Consider the following 22611-nt stretch of genomic DNA (forward strand, 5'->3'; position numbering starts at 1 on the left):
ACTACTGTATAATTGTGTAGTCGTATAATAAATACAAGGAATAAAAATAAACTGTAGTTGAATGTGCAGAAGTCCTTAAATATCTAACCTTAAATGAACATTTGCGAAATCCTCTTGCAGCAGCAACCGTGGTAAAAAGACCCAAAGATGCGGGGCGTTTTACTTACTTGACTGATCCTTGACGTCATTCAACCTTTATCAGGAACATCCTTACCTACAGCATCGCAAACTCAATGCAGTGAGAGATGCCCATACGCTATTCAGTGTCTTTCTTGAAACATTCATGTATGAAATACGGATAGGCTATATAGTTAGCCAATTCTCATCATTTTTGAACAATAGGCCTAAATAAATACAATATTTTGCGTCCTCTATGGGCTTATTCCATATCAACCGATTTAGCAAAGAATGTTTTGAATGATTGCTATGAATACATAAAATATAGAAAAATATAGAAAATATAGAGATGAAAGAAAGGGGCATTTTCCTGAAGAGTCCTGGCAAGAGCATTATACTAGTCGATAGCCTACCCCAATATTTTAACAGCGACTCTTTTAAGGTGAGGGGAATCATAGCGCGTAAACTTTGGCTTGGGGCAGGCTACTACTACTATAAAACATATAACAGATGATTGAACAGAGTCAAACGATGGCAATCAATACTTTGGTTTTCATTTTGAAGAGCTCAGATATGGCCAACTTTATCTCAAACCATCACGAAGCCGTCTGACAAACTTCCTCTATTGAATAATACATTGCTTTATAGACTGCAATCAAATTCAATTTGTCCGATAATCAAACCAAATTCGTGCGCACTCTTTACAGTGACAATGGCGCTATCGTGCGTTACGTTGACTTACTTACAGTCCCGATGCGGGGCCACGAGAAAATGAACGAATCACACTCTCTGATACAGGCCTGACAACTCGTTACTTCACAGTCTTAGGCTATTAAAGATTCAAAATTAAACAAATCGTTCACGAACGACACATCAATAATCGATGCAACATTTTCAGCTATGAAGAACAAGTGAAGTGACGTTCCCTCAACACAGTCCAAGTATGTTGCTATAAACAGATTAAATTGTTTCCATTGCGACGCAGCTGTTGTGTGCGAATTTAATTCAAGTGTTTGCATTGTGTTACAGTTATTGTGTTATTAGAACAACACGTGATGTATTATTGCTTGAAGCTTCGGATGGCGACAGGTTTGGTGTGTCTGCCTATACCATCAACAATAAACTTTCCACTGCATGAAAGGATTTCAAGATGCAAATAAGCGCCAGGACTTTCTAGTAAGTAGCCTATCCTAATTCCTCATATTTCTAAATGTCGAACAGGCTTCTTAGCTATTTGATCCTGCACTACAGAGAGGTTTTCTCTCAAATACACACCCATGTACACCCAAATACTTTCATGTACACAAAGGTACAACAATGTGGGGTCATTGCAAGTGAGAAAGTTAACTTTTTATCCCTATGCATGGTTGAGACCTGTTCCACTTGTCAGATAGCCTACTTTCATTAGTGGCTTACGAGATTTACATTTACATTTAGTCATTTAGCAGACGCTTTTATCCAGAGCGACTTACAGTAAGTACAGGGACATTGCCCCGAGGCAAGTAGGGTGAAGTGCCTTGCCCAAGGACACAACGTTAGTTGGCATGACCGGGAATCGAACTGGCAACCTTTGGATTACTAGCCCGATTCCCTCACCGCTCAGCCACCTGACTCCGAGATGTCTGTAACAGTCAGTCATACAACCTTGACATGAAGTGGCTTTTCCTGAACTGGGAATTCACTTAAAGTGTCTACAGTTGGCCTTATATCCTGGTTGGTTATATCCTGGTTGGGGCCAAATTTGACTATACCGGACAATCAAAATATTCTAAATACATACACACTATAAGCATATGCCCACGATAAAAATATACTCAAGATTCCCACTTTAAAAATACTCTAACAATTATCCCATACTGATGATAAGCATAGAACGTTATTTTCTTTTATCTTTTTATTCTTCATCCAGCTCAGCAATAGACACATTAAGGAATAGAGAGGATCAGTTGGGTATCAGTGAAAGCTTTATACTGAGCCACAGGCTCTGGAGAATACATCAATGGCTGACACAAACATATAGTTGTACTAGTAAGTGCAATATGTCTATATGTGAGGATATAAATTATGGCATCAGGTTCTTCTTAATTAAATATTCAAAAGTCACACATACATTTGAACCTGTTTTAACGGCATTGTGAAAGCAACAAACTGCAAGCAAGAGCATATGCATATAAGCTATAAGTTTCTGGTGACAACACAATTTTTGGCACAAAGCTATAGATGTTTAGATTTAATATTACATTTACATTTAGTCATTTAGCAGACGCTCTTATCCAGAGCGACTTACAGTAAGTACAGGGACATGCCCCCCCGAGGCAAGTAGGGTGAAGTGCCTTGCCCAGGGACACAACGTAATTTGGCACGGCCGGGAATCGACCTGGCAACCTTCTGATTACTAGCCTGATTCCCTAACCGCTCAGCCATCTGACTCCCTATTAGAATGATCAATCCTTGAGGAAGAATTTAGTAGAATAAATTAATTGTAGACAAATAAAGTCAACATTATTATTGTTAGGGGTTGGTTGCAAGAGTAACCAGATAAGTGAGGCACAGCAGAAATTAAGCTCTAGGAAGATGTGAACACATCGAAACTCAAAACAAAATGGAAAGGTCAAACAAGAATGTTATTTTCAACTGACCAACCAACCAACTTACATTGACTATTGCAGCCAAAACTACAAGTATCAAGTAGGTCGAGATGAACTCAGCTTTTGAGCCATTGATTGAACATACAGAAAAAAAAGAGCGATAGAGCCCCCATTCAAAGAGTCCGTAAAGCCACAGACGTGTACATTTTATCATGCTACTGACAAAGGGGTAGGCTCAAACATCATGCTCTGGATTCACCCCAAGCTTCCATATCCCAAGTCAGTCAACCTTTGACACCCATCTTGAACCCAAAATGGGGAAGCCCTTCAACTTCAAAGCCACCCAGGCCATGTTGAGACCTCTACTGCTCATTCACTTTCCTCTTCCTCATTGCTTTCCACATTTCCCCCTGTGATACAATGCATGCAACGGCGATAGCAGCTAATGACACGCAACTGGCTCAGCTTGAAGGCCATGGACATTATAGCCATTCCAACAATAAGGAAGAAGGAGGTGAGCATAAAGTACTTGGGGTGGTTGGGCACAATGTCACCAAATCCAATGGTGGTGAGCGTAATGAAGCAGAAGTAAAAGGCATCAAACTGACCTATCTGTGTTTCCCACCTGGGCAAGATGAGGCCTCCGAACAGAATGTAGGTGAACACAACAATGAGGATCAGGACCAGAGGCACATCTAAATGCTCCATGCTCTCCCCTATACCTGTGAAATCCCAGATGACAAAGCCCTTGGGTACAGGAGACATGCGGTTCAATTCGGGGCAAGACATGCTGCGCATCAGTGCCCCCTTTCTGGACAGTTTGTCCCTGGTGATGATGCGCTTGAAGATCTCAGTGTTGTTCCGCAGCTGGATCGACTTGCGCTTGACATCAGCCTGGCTGTGAAGAACGTGCCGGATGTCCATGGGCTCGTGGACCACCATCTCCTGGTTGAAGATGTAGGTACCATCCTGCATAGAAATGTCCCCAGATTTCCCCTGGGCCCGCCTTGGGGACCAGGTGCGGTAGAGAAGCTTGCAGAGGCGGTGCAGGCGGAGATATCCTTTGTAGAGAAGCACGGCGAGAATGTCCCCTACATCCGAGATGACCAGCAGCATAAGGGGAATTCCCAGCATGGCATACAAGATACATACCATTTTCCCAGCCAATGTCACTGGAAAAATCTCTCCATAACCTATAAATGGAGGACAAAGGTTGTGGCATAAGGATAGGTTTGATAGGTGCAAAATCTGCTCCTGGGGATCTATGCTCCTATATGGTTTCAGTCTAATCCTAGTTGTAAAACATTATTCAGCTTGCCAAACAGTTCGTTATATGAATCTCCAGAAACAGGTTAGCAAACCCTTGGGTAAAATGTACAAAGACGTAAAATGGTCTCTGAAACATGCGTACAGCTGTTTCTACACAGTTTCTGAGTTATTAATCTGTTATATTATTTATCACTTAGCGTGTGAATCTGCGTAGGCCTATCTCTGCACAGTTTAGAAACTGTTACAGTTCCTATCGGCAGAGCACAATTGTGCAGTGCCCATTGGGCTTGTGAGATCCGTAGTGCACTTAGTGCAACATGGCAGTGAATGTTTTTAGTCAATATAATTAATCAAAGCAACATTTCTAACGAAGTGCTCGTGCAAACAACTTGGCACGTCCTTGGGTCCTGAGCAATACAGAGGCTGATTTTCATCTTTATTCAGTGGACGGATTTTGAGATAATGGCACCACAGACAGACACATACCAGTGTTTCCTCTATATATACCCTATATTTCGGAGCAGGTTAATGTAATAGTCTAATAGATAATGTAATATTGCACATATTTTCGTCCTATTTCCCCTAAATCAATAAGGTTAGGCTACTTAAAGACACCTTCCACTGATAAAGTATGTTGTAAATGGCATAAATGCTGCCAATTAATAATTGACGTAACAACTTACATTACATTTAGCAGACGCTCTTATCCAGAGCGACTTACAGTAGGTACAGGGACATTCCCCCGAGGCAAGTAGGGTGAAGTGCCTTGCCCAAGGACACAACGTCAGTTGGCATGACCGGGAATCGAACTGGCAACCTTCGGATTACTAGCCCGACTCTCTCACCGCTCAGCCAACTGACTCCCTCCCAACTTATTGTAAATGGTCAGTAGCCTAGCCGATCGATTAAGGTAGTCGAAAGCATGTACACTGTCTGCTTCATTTGATCTTGATAGGCTAAGCATTCTGTAGCAAATAATAACAATAAACACAATATTTATTAATTAAAACTACTTCAGCATAATAATGCACCTAAAATACAAATGTCAGCAGGGCAGCAATCGCTATCAAACCACAGAAGTGCAATTTAGCTGAAAGAATACAAAACAACGAAAATCACCAGTTAACTTAATTTAAATTTGCAAGAACTATAGACGTGTACAATAACAGGCTTAAATGAACTGACAACATAAGTTATACGACTTGCCGTTCTCAAGGACGCACACACGCAATCCCAACTGCGGTGTGAAGCGCGTGTCCGTGCTATTCTCCGACATGCACTCTAACAATCACTACTGATAGACGGCCTAACATTTTTTTTTGTACAGCCTTATTTCTGATACCGTGGCGGCAGAAATTTAGCCGCGGCGGGCCGCCAAATCAACATAAAGGAAACACTGCATACTGTCACAGCCCCAGGCGCCCCTCGTCCACGCTCCCAGGCGCCCCCTCAACCGCGCTCCCAGGCGCCCCCTCGTCCACGCTCCCAGGCCCCCCTCCTCCGCGCTCCCAGGCCCACCTCGTCCGCGCTCCCACCCTCAACCGGGCTCCCAGGCGCCCCCGTGTCCTCGCTCCCAGGCGCCCCCTAGCTCCCAGGCGCCCCCTTGCTCCCAGGCGCCCCCTTGCTCCCAGGCGCCCCCTCAACCGCGCTCCCAGGTGCCCCCTCGTCCACGCTCCCAGGCCCCCCTCCTCCGCGCTCCCAGGCCCACCTCGTCCGCGCTCCCACCCTCAACCGGGCTCCCAGGCGCCCCCGTGTCCTCGCTCCCAGGCGCCCCCTAGCTCCCAGGCGCCCCCTTGCTCCCAGGCGCCCCCTTGCTCCCAGGCGCCCCCTTGCTCCCAGGCGCCCCCTTGCTCCCAGGCGCCCCCTTGCTCCCAAGCGCCCCCTCGCCCTGTGTCTTATCATTACCCATTATCAGTATGAGTACCCTGTCTGTTTCCCGTTTTTGAAAATAAACCCTTTGTTCGACACAATGCCTCACTACTCTCCTGCATTTGGGTCCTTCCCCACAACTCGCCATGACACATACACACACATACAGTCATAATTCCTGCTTTTATAGTTGGATGATAAAAACTTTATAAACTTAAACTTTAAAAGTGAGTGTGACATGGCGACACTGTGGCCAAAAGGAAAAAAGAAATAGCATACAGATATAATAACAGTTTACTGGTGTAATTGTATGTTAATGAACCAATGTATCCATAAAGCAATTCATGCTAAAAGTTTTGTTAATTTCAACCAATAATGAATTATGCCTAATATGGGACCAACTAAGGTCTATGAGGTATTCTATGACAGTAGTCTGGACTAATGACTTGATGATTTAATGGCAAGGTATGCAGCACTTAAATGTACATTACTACTTCTGGTGTATGCATCATTGACCCTTTGTGTATTTGAGATGATGTGATCACGTGTCTTGGAAAACACAGACTGTTACTGTTAGAACCGTGCACTTGAAGTCTTTGATTATCAGCACCATCTAAATGTATGTATATACAGTATATAAACAGATCATTTGGACTTGAACCACAACCAAAAGGCACCATACAGTACATATCGTACAGTATCATGAATAAACCAAATGTCTTTGGTGTTCAATATTGACCTCAAGAACTTCTTGACAGTTTTTTTCCCATCCGCAGCTGGGTTCATTAAGAAGGCCCCAGGTCCACCGACTGACACTGATTTTACGTTATACTAATGTGAAGTCTAAAGCTTTACATTGACAAACTTCTCTTGGTTACTGTCTTACACACTGCATCTTCTTTAAACCTCATACTGTGAACTTTTGCACATTCCTGCATAACCTGTACAGCTCTTCATTTATTTCAGGAACAGTCATATTGTACATATTTTATAGTATTCTTTATTAGAATTTTAGAATAGCTTATTTTCTGTTTTATTGTATTCTGTTTATTTATTGTTGTGCACTAACCTACCAAAGCAAATTCCTCATATGTGTAAACTTACTTGGCAATAAACCGGATTCTTACACCTTATTGGTTATTCTTTGCAGTAAAGATCCTGTTCTACAGATTAGTCTTGAATGCATCACAAGTCATCAGTCTTTCTGTCCCTGTTGAAGAAATAACTTACACCAGTGGCTTGGCCTGCCTCCCAGTCCCAACTTCAATCAGAAGCCATTTATGGCCACAGCTGTAGCATTAGTGCCTACATTAGTGTAGGTTTACCATCACCAGATACATATATAGCTTTGTATTACATACAGCGTTGTTCTTCTTTCACTGATGTATTGACACAGAGTTTGACACGTTTGGCCGGTCTACACAATTTAAATAGTATGTCCAAAAATGTCCCACATATGACCTAACCCCAATTCAAAGTGGTTGTTTTTTTTGTAACGCTACAACCACTTAGACATTTCCATGCATTGGTGATCAACAATGTGGGCTTTCACAAGGACAGAACCCAGCCCCCAGCCCTTCCAAGCACCCTTACTTCCTGTGGCCATGTTTTTACTAAGCGTCTGTGGTGTTGTAGAGTGCATCTTCCTCTCAGAGTGTTTCTCTCCATGATTTGTAACCATTCAGTCTGCTGAACAAGCTATTAGCCATTATCTGTTATCTAACCTCCAACCACCCAAGCTATTTCCTCAACTTTAAAGGCCTTCTAAGGTATTATAATGGGGAACTATTTCCACCATTTAATAAAAACCTATCCTACATAAACCATTAACAGAAAAAATGTAAAATAGTACTTTTAGTTTGATAGATTGACTAAACGGTCATCTAATAGTATATGCAGCCTATCCACTGCATGTGAAGATTCCCAGAATTACAGTGCTTAATGATGCAAAGCTATGTATCTGATTATTGTAAACCTACACTAATGTAGGCACTAATGCTACAGCTGTGGCTAGAAATGTCTTCTGATTGAAGTTGGGACCGGGAGGCAGGCCAAGCCACTGGTGTAAGTTATTTATTCAACGGGGACAGAAAGACTGATGACTCACTGATGACGGGATGCATTAAAGTATCATCTGTAGAACAGGATCTTTATTGCAAAGAATAACCAATAAGGTGTCTAGAAGGTCTGAGGTCGATCCTGGAAACTAAAGACCTTTGGTTCATTCATTATTCTATAAGATATATACTGTATGCCGCCCTCTGATTGTGGTTCAACTCCAAATGATCTCATCATCGAGATTGTCCAGATGAAGTTAATGCATTTTTCTTAGTAGAGACAATGATTCATTTTGTTTAAAAATATGTGATTAGCGTATTGGTCTATTTCTTTGATTGTGATTGTGAAAACTGATATAAAGTGGATTATTCTATAGATATGCCTGGGAGGTACCCAATTTCAGTAAGACATATTCGCCCATTACTGCATGTTTGTGCCTGAAAATGTATTTTCCTTATTATACAGCCCATGTACACTTGTATGTATCCCTTTTGGGTATGTTTAATAAACAATAACACAAGCCAAATCCTAACCGTATTTTTAAGGACAAAATATATGTAGGCCTACTGAAATACATAATAATCAAAAAAGTATTAATCAACAGTTTAGGAATAATTACTTAATTAAAATTGAAAGGTAATGATTTTAAGAGCAAGAGCATGTTTAAAGCTTCAGTGCTTACAGGCATTAAATGTTGTCTGATCACATGGTTGACTGCTTAGGTCTACTATGAATTGACGGAAAGAACATGTGTCCTCCTTTACTGCCTGGCAACACCACACAGAAAATTCAGAGCAAAAAGGGAAGCAAAAGGAAAGAAAAATCTATATAGCCTATCCCATATTGTCCAAGGCCACCTACCTTATTGGATGAAAGAATATGCTTATTTGATTTGAGTTTGAAGTTTACAAGATTTAGACAGCTGGGCTGACAGTTGAAACTTACCAACAGTTGTAAAAACAGTGCAACAGAAGAACAAGGATCCAAAAAATGTCCATCTGGTGGGATGCTGAAGCCAAATAGACTTAAAATCTTCTTTGATTTTCATCTTTACTGTTTTCACTTCTTCTCGAGTACAAGACGAATTATCTTGAATAGAAAAACGTAGAAAAAAATCTATATTAATAAATACAGTGTACAATTCTAGTCTAGTAGGCTAGAAGGCTACCTATATTGTGTACTACATTTTATAGTCAGGCCTACTGCTCAAATTTGCAATATAGTAAAAGGAGAGATTTTACCTGACCTGTTCAATCTTACTATGTCACATAAAAATTTATCATAATCCTCTTCTCCTGTGGGCGCACTGTTCCCCTCGACATAGTTGAATAATATCGCGCCCAATGCGGCATATGCAATGAGTGAAACTATGAGAAAAACATGAGGAAACACTTTCCAGATTCTGGCAACACATTTGGACCTTTCTTCCGAATATCGATTGTTTTTTGCCAGAGACATGTTCCAGTCTTAATTGAGCTCGCGTGTTGTTAACTTTTGAATAGGCTACATAGCCTGCATTGTAATCCTATCAAATCAGCCAGAACAGTCGAGGATAAGCCAAGCATGAGACTGTAAAAAACGCAGACCGCACCATCACTTCAGAGCAAACACTGACCCTCCCTACTCCCCTTCTCGTGTAATACTTTTCATCATCTTGGTAAATACGCTGTGTCAGTTTGAATCAACCATTGGTGAATAAACCAAGTCACTTCACGTACAACGCGTTTTTGTATATATTTTTTTAAAACGTGCATATTAGTATCATGTTGATTGCTTTAGAATGTAAATCTTCTTAGCTCTGACATTTTTTTGGTCTACACGGGTTGGTTGTCACAAAGCCCATTACAGCCACACTTGGGGGCGCTGTGCAAAATTGTTTTCAACAAATGGGTGCCCTCTTTGTCTGAGCTCATTCATGTTGTCAGTATGGAAATAGAGCTAGCATTCCTGGCACAAGAGAATACATTTAAATTTCAATGGGTAACAGTAACTATTTATTTGCATAACATTTCTTCTGTAACTTTGTACGTTTAACTTATCTCTATTTTGTAACTTTTGTTTAAGAGTAGAAGGGAATAGCTAGACTTTCAGTACATTTATCAGATGCTAGGTAAAGCCATGTGGTTGCTAGCTAAACATTTAGCTCAAGAGTTCAGATGGGGTTGGTTGTTACAGTGGTATGGGGGTTGTCACAGTTAAATATACAGCAATATTGTTACAAAAGTGTTTAACATTTTATCTTCATGATTCCTTTTACTGATGGATTCTGTTTTTATTTAATGTTTTGCTTTATTAAAAGCCTTAAAGGTCCCATGACATGAACATTTCACATTAGGAGGTTATTTAACATTAATGAGTTCCCCTAGCCTGCCTTTGGTCCCCCAGTGGCTAGCAATTTTGATAGGTGTAAACCAAGCCCTGGGTATTCTTCTCTGCCTTTGAGAAAATAAAAGCTCAAACACTGAAAATGTTCCTCTTATGTCGTCATAAGAGGAAAGGTTACCTCCCCTTTCTCTGCTTTGCCCGCCCAGAGAATTTGACCCGCCAATGAGAAAACGAGCTACGACCTGCGAACCCAATATTATTTTTTCCTCGAGAGACAACATCGCTTGCAAATGTCCGAAGCATGGCAGTTAGCCCCACCTCTCTCCTCCTCATAGCATTTAAAGCTACAGACACAGAAATGGCACGTCCTAAGGAAAGCTCATTGTGGGACTGCTCGTAGTGGCTGTAATTCTGCACCAAGGTTGAATTTCGGGAAAGAGACTTCAGATACGGTATTAGGGGACCACTAAGGCCTATATAAAAGCATCCAAAAACAGCATGTCATGGGACCTTTAATATTTCTATGCCTGCCTCTTTATGTGGATAAATAAACATCCAAGGGGATTTGAACACATATTGCAGAAACTGTATTGTTTAACACATTACAGTGTTAGGTGGCTGAGCGGTGAAGGAATCGGGCTAGTAATCCGAAGGTTGCCAGTTCGATTCCCGGTCATGCCAACTGAAGTTGTGTCCTTGGGCAAGGCACTTCACCCTACTTGCCTCAGGGAGAATGTCCCTGTACTTACTGTAAGTCGCTCTGGATAAGAGCGTCTGCTAAAATGACTAAATGTAAATCTTGTTTTAAGAACATTTGTAATTGTTTGGTATCTCTAGGTTTAGAAAAAACATTATTTATTGTTGCAAGTCGCATTGGCATTGACAGTGACAACCTACCTCACCCCCTGTGACAACCAACCCCACACTTTCTCAGACTGTATTTTGTGGCTTATGACTTCATGTTAAAACATGTTATGTTGATAAAAGTGATATTAATTCACACCCAACACCTTAAGCTTTGGACCAATAATGATATTCGGCTTCTATAGTTTACTAGTGCTGCGAAATACTGCAGAGTAAAAAGTGTGACAACCAGCCCCGGTCTCCGCTACATCAAACAGGTGTCAACATCCATTCTAAACTTAGTCTGTTTCAATTTTTTACAGTAGTTTTTAGAGAAGCAACCGGCTAAAATAACAGCATATGTTCACAATCCAGCTAGATCTTAATCTCACCAAGTAGCATTAAGAGAGTAGTGACATTCATATTGATTGATTTAGATTTTCTGTTGATTTTCTGACATTTGAAAGGCAACCTTAATGCACCCTAATAGCAATTGATGATATTGGGATAGCCTTGGAAACACAGATTTCTTTTTTTTATCACCTTTCTGAGCATGATCTAGGCCTATTCTATAGTGATGCATTATGTAGCATAATATCACAACAGCAAACGTGTTGAAGTGTATCGTGACCTTTTGTATTCTTGATTGATGCCCTACACTATAGATTCCCAATACTTTGCGCTTATGTGACTGCTGCCACACAATAAGTAGACCTACAGTACTCTAATAAATAATTTCACAGACAACCTTGATAAGCTGCTAGGTGCCGTGACCAAGTTTATTTGAATGAAGAGCAGACACAGTCTTGGAAACAGACATGCCAAGCATAAAGTAATGTTAGGTGGGAATACTATAATGGTTAGTAAACTGTTAGTAAAGATTGTACATTAACATTGATAGACTTTCTGTAGACTATTATTGTAAATCACCGTCATAATCCAGGCAGTGCTAAAACCATCAGATATAATGGCCCCACTACTCTATTCATGTAATAGATCAGGTTAACCCTGTGGCATGCATTTATGCATGTGATACATTACATTTACATTTAGTCATTTAGCAGACGCTCTTATCCAGAGCAACTTACAGTAAGTGCAGGGACATTCCCCCGAGGCAAGTAGGGTGAAGTGCCTTGCCCAAGGACACAACGTCAGTTGGCATGACCGGGAATCGAACTGGCAACCTTCGGATTACTAGCCCGACTCCCTCACCGCTCAGCCACCTGACTCCTGATGTGCTGTCTATTTGCCAGCCAGCCAGTATGTCCATTTATTACATTCGTTTTGAGTACCAACACTACCATCAACCGTTGATATAATCACTTAATGCTTCATTAAATATGGGAAACAAAATGAATCAGCCATATGGATAAAACATTAATAATTATTTGCATATTATTATTGCATAATAAAGCATCAAAATTATCCAGGGGCATCGTTAGACCCTTTTTACTGGGGCACGTGCCCCAGTATAAATCTGCTGTGCCCCAATAAAATCTAAAGTTTGAGTTTTAACAATTTACTTTATTAGTCAGTGCATTCATTTACATTGATAATCTCTGAAAAAATAAACGCTTGTAAAATCAAAAAAACAGTATTTGTGTTCAAATGAATGCAGAGAAATGTGCGCGCTCGCATTAACTATTGATGTCCCTTCCAAAGCTGATATCAAACTTGCGTCCCTGAACTGTTGTATAGTGGGTTAAGCAAGGAGAGTTTCTATATAGTGCATTGTGCGCAGCAAGCTTGACAGTTGAGTTTTATGTCTAACAACGCCTCTGGCATTATCTATGGAAAAAAAAACATTTGCATCATACCTCTTGATTTATACAGTTCAATCAAATTCAACAAATACAGTCTCCATGATTATTGCTACTGTATATGCACTGTAGAATAATATACTTTTAAATAAGACGGCACATATTGAACTCAAGTAAAAGAAAGTGGGATTTCTTTCCTGAAGACTACTTACTTGGCAGGTGTTAGGTCTGGTTCATGTCAATGGTGTAAACATTTAGTTGACATCACAGCTTGTATATACAAAGACCTGTGTGTCCCTGCGATTTAACAAGCAAGTTATGGCAACATTCAGGCCACTCACTCTGCAATGACATCATTTCTGTCTTTCCACAGCCATTACTCTTATGAGCCTTTTAACAAGTGATCTTATTACTGTGTTGTTTGATTTCAGATGTGGTGCTACATGATGTAGTATGGTAAGCTCTCAAAGCCTGGCACATCTACAGCAAGACAAACTATTTTAAGGTGTTTATTCTTGAGCTTAGTTGTCATGGTTGAGTTAGGGCATGGCCCAGGATGGAACCAAGGGGAGAAAAAGAACCATCACTGGTGTGGTAAGTGAAGTTAACTTTATGTTCTGTGTACAGTCTACTTCAGATTCGATGTGGTCTTAAACCATAATGATTTACAGTAAATGCACTAAACAAATGTGCTTCCAGCATTGCAAACCCACATGGTTAGGGGAATTCTGTGGAAAAACTACATTAGAGTAGTTCAATTAACTTTAATCATGAGGAGGAAGGCTAATTAGATTTGAATGCCTCATATAGTAATGTGTATCTAACCCGAAGCTATTAGAGCAATTTAGACAGACTTAAGGGTGAACAGTCTTTCTACCACTCAAGGCATGACATTTCTAACTCTCATTTAATCTGGGACTGGTGCCAAGTGTCGCATCAAAAGAACTGTGTGGTGAAAGTCAATTAGTAAACAATTCTTCTCGTGAGTGATGGTCTGCTTAAATCTCTATAGTTAAGCATGCCTTGGGTTTTCAAATACGGATTGAGATTTGCTATGTAGAAAGGATTAAAAAATCAATATCTTGGTAATTTTCAGGCTTATCTAACTTCAATAGGATCAACCATGGGGAGTTTAAGATTTGGCAAACAACCAAAACTATTCCCTAAAGGAAGAAAGGTAAATTGAACAGTGTATTAACATTAACCAAATATGCTGGAATTACAGTTATTTGAGTCTATGGGTTAAATCAGAGCAACAATCGTCAAAGTTAACATGAAATATTTAATAACATTGCAAATGAATTAAATCAATTACAAGGCAAACATGTTACAAATATTAAGGTTTTAAATCTTACCTACTCTACCACGATTATTGTAAAATCAGAGAAATAAATCAAGAAGTGAGCAAGGAGAATGAGCTGAGGAGAAGTTCTCAGGAGATCAAGAATCCCCTTTGCTTCACAAGTTGCTTCTTAACTCTCTTTATACCCAACTATTATCTGTCGAACAACCAATCAGACCACATCTTGACCCTTACTCATCAACATATGACTAGCAATGCGACAGTAAGTTACACAATGAGGTGTGAGACCCATCAAGCAGAAGCTCCGTCCAGCAACTCCAGATTTGAGCATATGAGAGGTGGGGGGCAGGGTGACACCCGGCCTTACAAACTGTGTTGAATTTAATTCTTGGCGGAATAACCAAATCCTTATAAAATAGTATTTTTAAATGTCCATGTCTTTGTGAAACATGCATGGTTCTCCATACCAATGTTTCTACAGAAATTCTACCACTTTCCTCACTGAACTGAATATTTTAGATTGACAAAAACCTAAATTCTAAATACCCATTATTGGTGTGTTTTCTCTTACTCTAACAGGGTTCCCACATGTTAGTGGTGGCAATGATCCTGATTGGCTTCTTCCTTCACAGGCACTGCCCTCTCCAGGGAACTGCGAAGAGCCTTCAAGATCGCATCCTTGTTGTTGACAACATTGTAGGTGGTGAGATCCACCAGTGACCTGTAGTCCTTCACAGAGTAGGTCAGGTTGGAGGTCTTGTAGGGAGAAGAGTCAGAGCTAACATCAACTTTCCCCGCCTCCATCTCCTCCTCACCTTTCCGTGGTTGACCTGTCAAGTATCATCAAAGTACATACAAATGATGTCTTACTGTTTGAAGACAACAAAGGGCATGACAGCTTTCACAGAATGCAGTCCTGGCATCCTCAGAGAGCACTTACCAGGAGCTTTGAACTCACGATAAGAAACATTGACAAGTGGCATGTGCAGCAGAATGGGAGCCTCTGGGTTCTCTTTGTCTTCAAAGACGTAGAGCTCTCTCACAGGCTCAGCCTGGAGCTTGCTGAAGTCAATGTGGGGGAAGGGTATCTTGTAGTCTTCACAGTAATCATTTGTCATTTTTATAACCTTAGATGGAACCAAATCATCTATCAATATGGACTACTGATTTATAGTAGCAGTGGACAACCAGATCATTCAAGCACTTTCAGATAGGGGTTCATAGCCAATCAAATACTACCTCCTACCTAGACTATGCAAACAGCTAAATTATAAAATTCTGATATTTATCCTTTGCATAATTCAAAAATGGCTGCTCCCTTACTATTTACCTGTAAAACATCCTGCGGATCCCATGAGTAGCTGAAAGTCAGGATGACATCTACACCCCTCTGGGGACGCAACACTGGAGGGCAACCAATGTTTATTGCATGGCCAGCATCAACTAGTTGCAGTTTGGAGTCAGCTGGTGTTAGGTTGTTTGGGAAGGCATCAGGGTGGCTATCTAAACATGGAAGGCCAGAAAGAACAGTGATGTAAGTCATTTTATGTCCCAGATTCTGTTTTAGCCAACTGTAAAATCCCCTTTAACAGAATGTAATATTTTTTTGCAGAATCAGAAACAGCAAAAGACGAAGGTATTTAAACGCATTTTCACAGTGTTTATGAAACAGTGCAGCAAGTCACCTTTCCAGGCTTTAAAGTTTGAGTTTGTGTTATAATTGTAATGCATAAAGAATCCACGCATAAAGTTGTATATCTCAGTGATGACGGGTCGGCTCTTGAAAAAGCTGGAGACCATGCTGGTCGTGCTGGTGATCGGCGTGAGGAGATATGTGTCCAGGGTAATTGGCTCACTGTCTGCTTCTATGTGGGAAAAGTTTGGGAGAAGTTGATGGAGAGCAGATGAAAGTAATTGAAGCAAACACAGTGGCTAATCACTCATCACTATCAGGACTGTGGTGTAGCTAAGGGGATGCACACCTTGGAATTACTTCTAAGCAAAATGTGTGGATGAATAATGTTTTCTGTTGCATTATTGCTATTTTAGTCTATCAGTCTACCTACAGCATGTCATAATGCTGAATTTTTACCCACAAACTTCTATTCAACCACTGTGTTGAAGAGAAATACTAGGTCGTTACCTATGTTGCTCACATTCTCCCCCAGCCATGGGCTCCAGGAAGGTGGCATTCCAGTGAAAGCTGTCCACAGCTGAGTCAGGTTCAGAGAAAAAACACTACTCCAGATTCCTGTCAACGGACAAACAGATTAGAAAGATTATAAATACTGGGACACACGTGCAAACATGCATAGATGTACACAAACACACCTATCAGATAGGGGAGACGTGTCTCTGGGAGCTTCTTGATCATGTGACCTAGGTAGAATTCACTGCCAAAATCTTCAGTACGGACAAAAGCCCCATACTTTGGGATCCCCACTTCGTATGGCGTGAACTCACACCATTCTGACAGGAAAGGAAGAAATTAAATAGAAAGGTATGAGACACAGATGTGAAGCATAAATCACATCTAATATACATATGAAATGTGCTATATCTATATTTCTTAGATACACTAAATGAAGGCAAACCTTTTAACCCTTTAAGACCCCTGGTTGTAAAATTACGTCACTTTTCTCTAATTGCTAATTTCTTTTTTTGAAAGACCACATTTATACAATGGCATTGCAAGGCAAGACAGTAGGACCCATTGGCTACCCATAATGGTCTTTCAAAAAAATAAAATATTTGCATATATATGTGTTTTTTGGAGAGCTAAAAGTGATGTTGTAATTTTAACCGGGTCTTACAGGGTTAAACATTTAGAAAGACCCTATAACAAGAGGAAACCATAAGCTGCTTTAGCTGAAGAGGAGCTTTAATGACCTTTCTCAGCTGTAGTGCCTTTCCTTCCTTCCTTCATATTGACAGCAGTGTAGATGGGGAGGGGGTTTTGGCCCTTTGACACTGCCCTCTGCTGCTCAGACAGAGTATGGCTGTTTTTCTTTTAACAAACAGTGGATTCATTCACACATAGTTTAGGCTGGCCAAAAAATTCAAGGGACGCTTGAACAATGATTTTTGTACATAGTGGGGTCCAGCATAGATGCACGACAATGGCGTTTCCATGTCCACGCAATTATATAACTTTTACTTCTGATTTGCACTGTAACAGAGCGGTGTTGTGTATTATCATGAGTGTACTATACCTTCCCATGGGTCAGCTCCTCAATGACCAATCCCCACATGTCTATGAGTGACACCGGGTGTCCCTCCTGCTCTCTCTTTCCAGTTTCAGTGTGGTAATACTGCAGTTTCTCCACGGTGAAGGCACTAAGAGCACTCTTTGTGATCTCCTTCTCCAGTTCAGCAATTGCCTTTTTCATGTCACAATGGGACCAATCATCTTGCTCGTTTAATTTGGCCATGGCCCTGTCAAAAAGGAATTTTATGGATGCGTTCATAGTTATGCTTTGTGGTTTGGTAGACTCTTCCGGGGGTCATTGTCTAATTCGCACACTGGTTAAAATCTGTAGCATTTGGGGTAACTATTTTGCACACACAGCTAGTTTAGAATTGACTTAGTGTTTTACTTCACTCTTCACTTCACTTTTACTTAATATAAATATAAATGACCCTCCATAGAATTAAAGTGGTGAAGGAAGTCATCTGCTAGTCATGCTAGCATAATCTTGATGAATAGCATTTATGACTGTGCCAAGGGAATTGATTACATGTAAGGCCTGTGTCATCACCAGCCTAAGTAACTTGCCATTATGCCTTTCAGGGATTGTCAAGTTTGAAATGTAAAAATGGCCCAGAAACAGGGATGTGGCTCTGTGGTTAGTTGTTTTGACACCTTCTTTTTTTCCAATCTGGAATACAGTAAGTACAGGGACATTCCCCCGAGGCAAGTAGGGTGAAGTGCCTTGCCCAAGGACACAACGTCATTTGGCACGGCTGGGAATCAAACCAGCGACCTTCTGATTACTAACCCTATTCTCTAACCGCTCAGTCACCTGACTCCTGACTCCCCATAATACCTATACTCACCAGGTAGAACCAGACACTCCAGTAATATAAGTCACAGTGTCCAGAAGGCCAATTCTCTGTAGGCCCCTCAGGCTCCCATACATGCCAGTCATAGCTCTAGTCCCGCCCCCTGAGGCCACAACAGCTATTACAGGTACCTAGGGAGGAAAATAAATGAGCAGCACTTGGGTGGTCGTTGGGCCAGAGACGCAGTAGTAGACATAGACTCAAAGAAAATCTGATAGACTTTTAACTGCATATTGTTGTCATTGTTACAGTTTCTAATTAAAGTTAATGTGACCTCACAGGAAATGTATTTTCAGAGTACCTTTTTGAGTGTACGGGCAGAGTTAAGCTTCAACACTTTCTTTAAGGCCTGATCCACCACCACTCTTCTCTGCTCCAGGAACTTCTTCTCTTGGGGTGAAAGGTTGAAATCCAAACGAACTTGAAAACCTTTCTCTGGGCTGTAAATAATATATTGTGTGTACACATAAGCATACTAATTTATAATATATAGAATGGGAAACATTGACACTAATGCATGCGATGCACATTTACCAGTCCTCCATTTTCAAATGTAAGTCCAGCTTTTCCTGTGTTGGAAAACATTCAGTGTCAATGAGATTAATTGGAATGTAAAAGTCACATGCTTCTGTTTGGATCCTTCTAGGCCATACACAACTTTCCAGTACTTGTGTAGTACCTACTGTACCTCTCCAAAGGGAATAGACACGTTAACTTGGTCTTTGGCTGGCAATTTCTTAAGCTGAACAGCATTTGCTGAACTGCCACTCGAGCTGTCCAGCTGATTCTGGGGAGAACAGACCATCACAAAACATATATGAACAACATAATGTAACTGATGAGTAGCCAGATGAAAGATGGTAAAAGTAAACTCACTATCATGAGTTCTGTCTCCAGATCTCTGTTCACATAGAACCGCAAGGTTTTTGCTAGCGCTGTTTTTTGTTCTGAACTGGCCATCTTTTGATCTTCATTATATGCTCCTGTTAGTCTCAAAATAATGTCCGGGTTCACTGTAAAAACACAGTACATCACCATGACCAACTAACTGACTGACAGAAATTTAGCAAATATGACCCTCTACTCACAGTTGTTGTTGATCAAACTAACATCCACAGCAGTGAATGGGGCAGCCTAGGATACAACATTTAGCAAATTACTGATAAAATAACTATAGCAGCGATCAGCTCCTGGGTTAAGATGTACAAAAACAAATACAAACAAAGAACTTACATGAGTCTAATGATTACAGTGATAAAATGTTCTAAAACATAATATAAAATGTGGTACTATTAACATAGTAGAACAAAGTGTCACAAACTGATCAGGTCATTAGCATGCCACAATACTTACCATTAGGACTCCGTTTGAAATATATTTACAAGGAGGATCACCACTGAAAAAATAATAATATAAATATCTTGTAATGGATTTTTGCATGAATCTTGCCATATTGCATCATTTAGTCAGTGTGCCACATACCACTCAAGCAGCTGAAATTCCATCCACAGTTCATCATTCGTCTGAAAGAAATAGAGCATCCAACCCAGACTAAGAATACAGTACATCCAAATATCGATTTCATCTTTTTAATTAAGTTTATTTGAGTTAAATACAGTATCTGAGAATACATACTTTAATTCCATACAATTAAGTTATATGCTACTAAATACTCCAAGGTCTAGAATATTCCTTAAAGTTTCAGAAAGGCCTATTATTCACCTGTGAGTCTCTGTTGAAGACTTTAGTCTCCTTCACTCCTGGTACGAGGTTGTTGATGTCAAATAACACAACTGAACACAAGTCATCACCATCTATGAAAGTGTCCTCATCATACAGTCTAATCTCCAGGATGTTCTGAAGACAAAAATAATGATTTATGTTATTCTTTCCATATTTTTTTTCATTAATTTCCAAATAATAATCTGATAGGACTAATTGATAGAAACTAGCCTAACTAGTTAAATTTATAGTCAAGCAATTTACATCCATCCATCGTCAACCGCTTATCCGGAGTCAGGTCGCGGAAGGAGAAGCTCCAGCAATGTACATTGAATGTGTCACGTTTGCATGAGCAAATATACTCAGTGGCCTCCTTTTCCAGGCTTAACATCACATTACAGAATAACTTGTAACAGGTTTTTGATACCAACTGGCCTTAACTTGGTGTTAAATCTCATGTACCATGTGAGTTTGAATGAACAGTTGTGGTAAGAAAACTTTACCGATCTTTATTTTGATGACTGTGTCTTATCAGAAGTTGTATGATCATAGAATCATGCTCTGACTGCTGCTTGACCAAAAAGGATAACATGACTTACCTTTACACGAGTCTGGACCCTAAAGTCGAAAGTTTCATTCCACTCCGGGGTGCTGCTATTGTCAACAGTCTTGGTACGATGAATATTCGAGGAGGCCGTGGGCAGATGTAAAGTGACATAGCAGTCTGACTCTGACCCTATACATAAACACAAGAGAAGCCATTATGGATCGATATATGGAGAAATTGTAGCAGCAAAGGACAGGGATAACAATGTATTTCTTCATTTACAAAAAGCATGTTATTCATCTGTATAATATATATGCACAATAATATAATTGGGAACCCTGAGCATAAACTGAGCAATAATACAATAATACTACAACAACAATCCGTAAGAGTCAATAGTCAATTCTGTGCAAACATGCCTTCATGCTCATAACCATCCATTCTGTTTATAATTCCCCCAAGTTTAATGTAGTTTGACGATGATAATATTGATTTATTTAGTTTGCTTAAACATTTGTGAATGTTTAGAGGACACTCACAATAATCACGGGAAAGGCTGGTCTTTGCTCTAAGAACGGTAACCTTCAGAGTTGAGTAGGACTCTGTAGGACTCTCGTTCTGTTGAGGCAAAAAAAGGTTACAGAATATTCAAGAATACCCTTAAACATCCAGTAATATAAACAAAATGAAAGAAAGTCTATCAATGTAAATAGTGTGTATCATACTTTGTCAATTATCATCATTTGCAACTGTTGGATTTTAATTTCTATGTAAGCCATATCCTACTTTTTAGTTTTAAGATTGTTCCCAACATTGACACAAGTTTAAAAGACAAGAGTATAAATGCAACATTGAAATAAGTTTGGCAGATAATAGTTCAAATGCAACCACAGGCAAACTCATCAACGAAGCCAAAACTCTCACTCAGAAAACCAAGCCTCTCACACAAATACTACCGCAATAACACAATTTATTCTCCACTGATTGCTCTTTTATTCTTAATATCAATGTATATAGTAATATCCGAGTATTATTTGTAGCTAGTATCTCAGAATTGTCAGCAGAAAAAGTCTGACAAATAATTCTTAGTATTGTCAATTATGCTACATGCCCTTAGAAACAACCTTGCATTCAGAGCATCTGCAATTCGTTCTTGTGTTGCATTGTATTACTAAAACAGCGTATTCTTTCTGGCTGTCTGTCTTATGAAGAACCTACGTGTTGCATGATTCCTCCTGTTCAGTCACCAAGCTCTTGCAGATCTATCAGTTCGTGCACAGACCTGTAGGTTATATCTTGTTTACTGGCTAAAGGTTGGTCTAGATTTTTAAAAGGGGCGTTTCCTAAATATTTCAACTGTGAGAGAGGCTATAATTCCAGGAATGTGTCAGTGGCAGCTGGTTACTCATAAAATTGGGGAGGACAGGACGAAAACCGACACACTGCATTATGTTATTTTATACTAGTTGCCAATTTGTTGTGTCTGTTTTGTCACACAGTTTACATGCTGTGTGAGCATGTAAACTGGTTGAAATGCGTGTCTCACAGTGAATCTCTCTCTCTCTCTCTCTCTCTCTCTCTCTCTCTCTCTCTCTCTCTCTCTCTCTCTCTCTCTCTCTCTCTCTCTCTCTCTCTCTCTCTCTCTCTCTCTCTCTCTCTCTCTCTCTCTCTCTCTCTCTCTCTCTCTCTCTCTCTCTCTCTCTCTCTCTCTCTCTCCTGCTGCACACCACAACGTAAATGGAGATTGCAACAGTATAGAAAGTCGCCAGACACTATTTTTTGACTCGAGGGAAGGTGAAAGGTCACTTTCTCATTGGGGGCTGAGCACCCCTAAAGGTCTGATCCTAGAATCGCCTCTGTTAGGTTATATCAGATTGTCACGGCCACAGCCGTGCCCCCCCCAGTTTCAGTTTTTTGCCCTGTCCTAGTGTTTCCCTGTCATTGTCTTCACCTGTGTCTCGTTCTCGTTAGCGTCATTGTGTCCACCTGTGTCGTTTGGTTCTGTGTATTTAGGTTTCTGTTTTGTGTCCAGTCTTTGTCTTGTCATTACCATACCTGTCTGTGAGTACCCTATCCGTGTCCCTGGCTTTTTTCGGTAATAAACCCTTTGTTTCAGTATGGCTGTGTACTCCCTTGCATTTGGGTCCT

At 40.4% G+C, this 22611-nt stretch overlaps 2 protein-coding genes across 4 annotated transcripts; both read right to left on the reverse strand.

Moving 5' to 3' along the window:
* Nucleotides 1-2055: 2055 nt before the first annotated feature.
* kcnk18 (potassium channel, subfamily K, member 18) lies at nucleotides 2056-9418 on the reverse strand. Of its 2 annotated transcripts, none has more exons than XM_067236698.1 (3): nucleotides 9143-9418; nucleotides 8847-8990; nucleotides 2056-3898 (listed from the first exon to the last, which is right to left on the reverse strand). In XM_067236698.1, exons 1-3 carry the CDS (start codon nucleotides 9357-9359, stop codon nucleotides 3075-3077), a joined length of 1185 nt encoding a protein of 394 aa, XP_067092799.1. In that variant the 5' UTR covers nucleotides 9360-9418; the 3' UTR covers nucleotides 2056-3074. The 2 variants fall into 2 exon arrangements, with proteins under 2 accessions (XP_067092799.1, XP_067092800.1); XM_067236699.1 differs by having other exon boundaries at nucleotides 9148-9269.
* A 4617-nt stretch (nucleotides 9419-14035) lies between these two features.
* Nucleotides 14036-21721, reverse strand: LOC136943467 (cytosolic phospholipase A2 zeta-like). Of its 2 annotated transcripts, XM_067236801.1 has the most exons (20): nucleotides 21682-21721; nucleotides 21003-21081; nucleotides 20516-20652; nucleotides 19917-20051; nucleotides 19677-19717; nucleotides 19548-19590; nucleotides 19283-19328; nucleotides 19071-19207; nucleotides 18883-18981; nucleotides 18729-18763; nucleotides 18496-18634; nucleotides 18189-18325; nucleotides 17345-17567; nucleotides 17022-17139; nucleotides 16464-16601; nucleotides 16276-16383; nucleotides 15818-15997; nucleotides 15463-15635; nucleotides 15073-15259; nucleotides 14036-14962 (listed from the first exon to the last, which is right to left on the reverse strand). In XM_067236801.1, the coding sequence occupies exons 1-20, from the start codon at nucleotides 21688-21690 to the stop codon at nucleotides 14724-14726; spliced, it is 2403 nt and encodes an 800-aa protein (XP_067092902.1). In that variant the 5' UTR covers nucleotides 21691-21721; the 3' UTR covers nucleotides 14036-14723. The 2 variants fall into 2 exon arrangements, with proteins under 2 accessions (XP_067092902.1, XP_067092903.1); XM_067236802.1 differs by lacking the exons at nucleotides 19283-19328; nucleotides 19548-19590; nucleotides 20516-20652; nucleotides 21003-21081; nucleotides 21682-21721.
* Nucleotides 21722-22611: the final 890 nt, after the last annotated feature.

This window comes from Osmerus mordax, chromosome 5, assembly GCF_038355195.1.
Source record: "Osmerus mordax isolate fOsmMor3 chromosome 5, fOsmMor3.pri, whole genome shotgun sequence".
NCBI lineage: Eukaryota > Metazoa > Chordata > Actinopteri > Osmeriformes > Osmeridae > Osmerus > Osmerus mordax.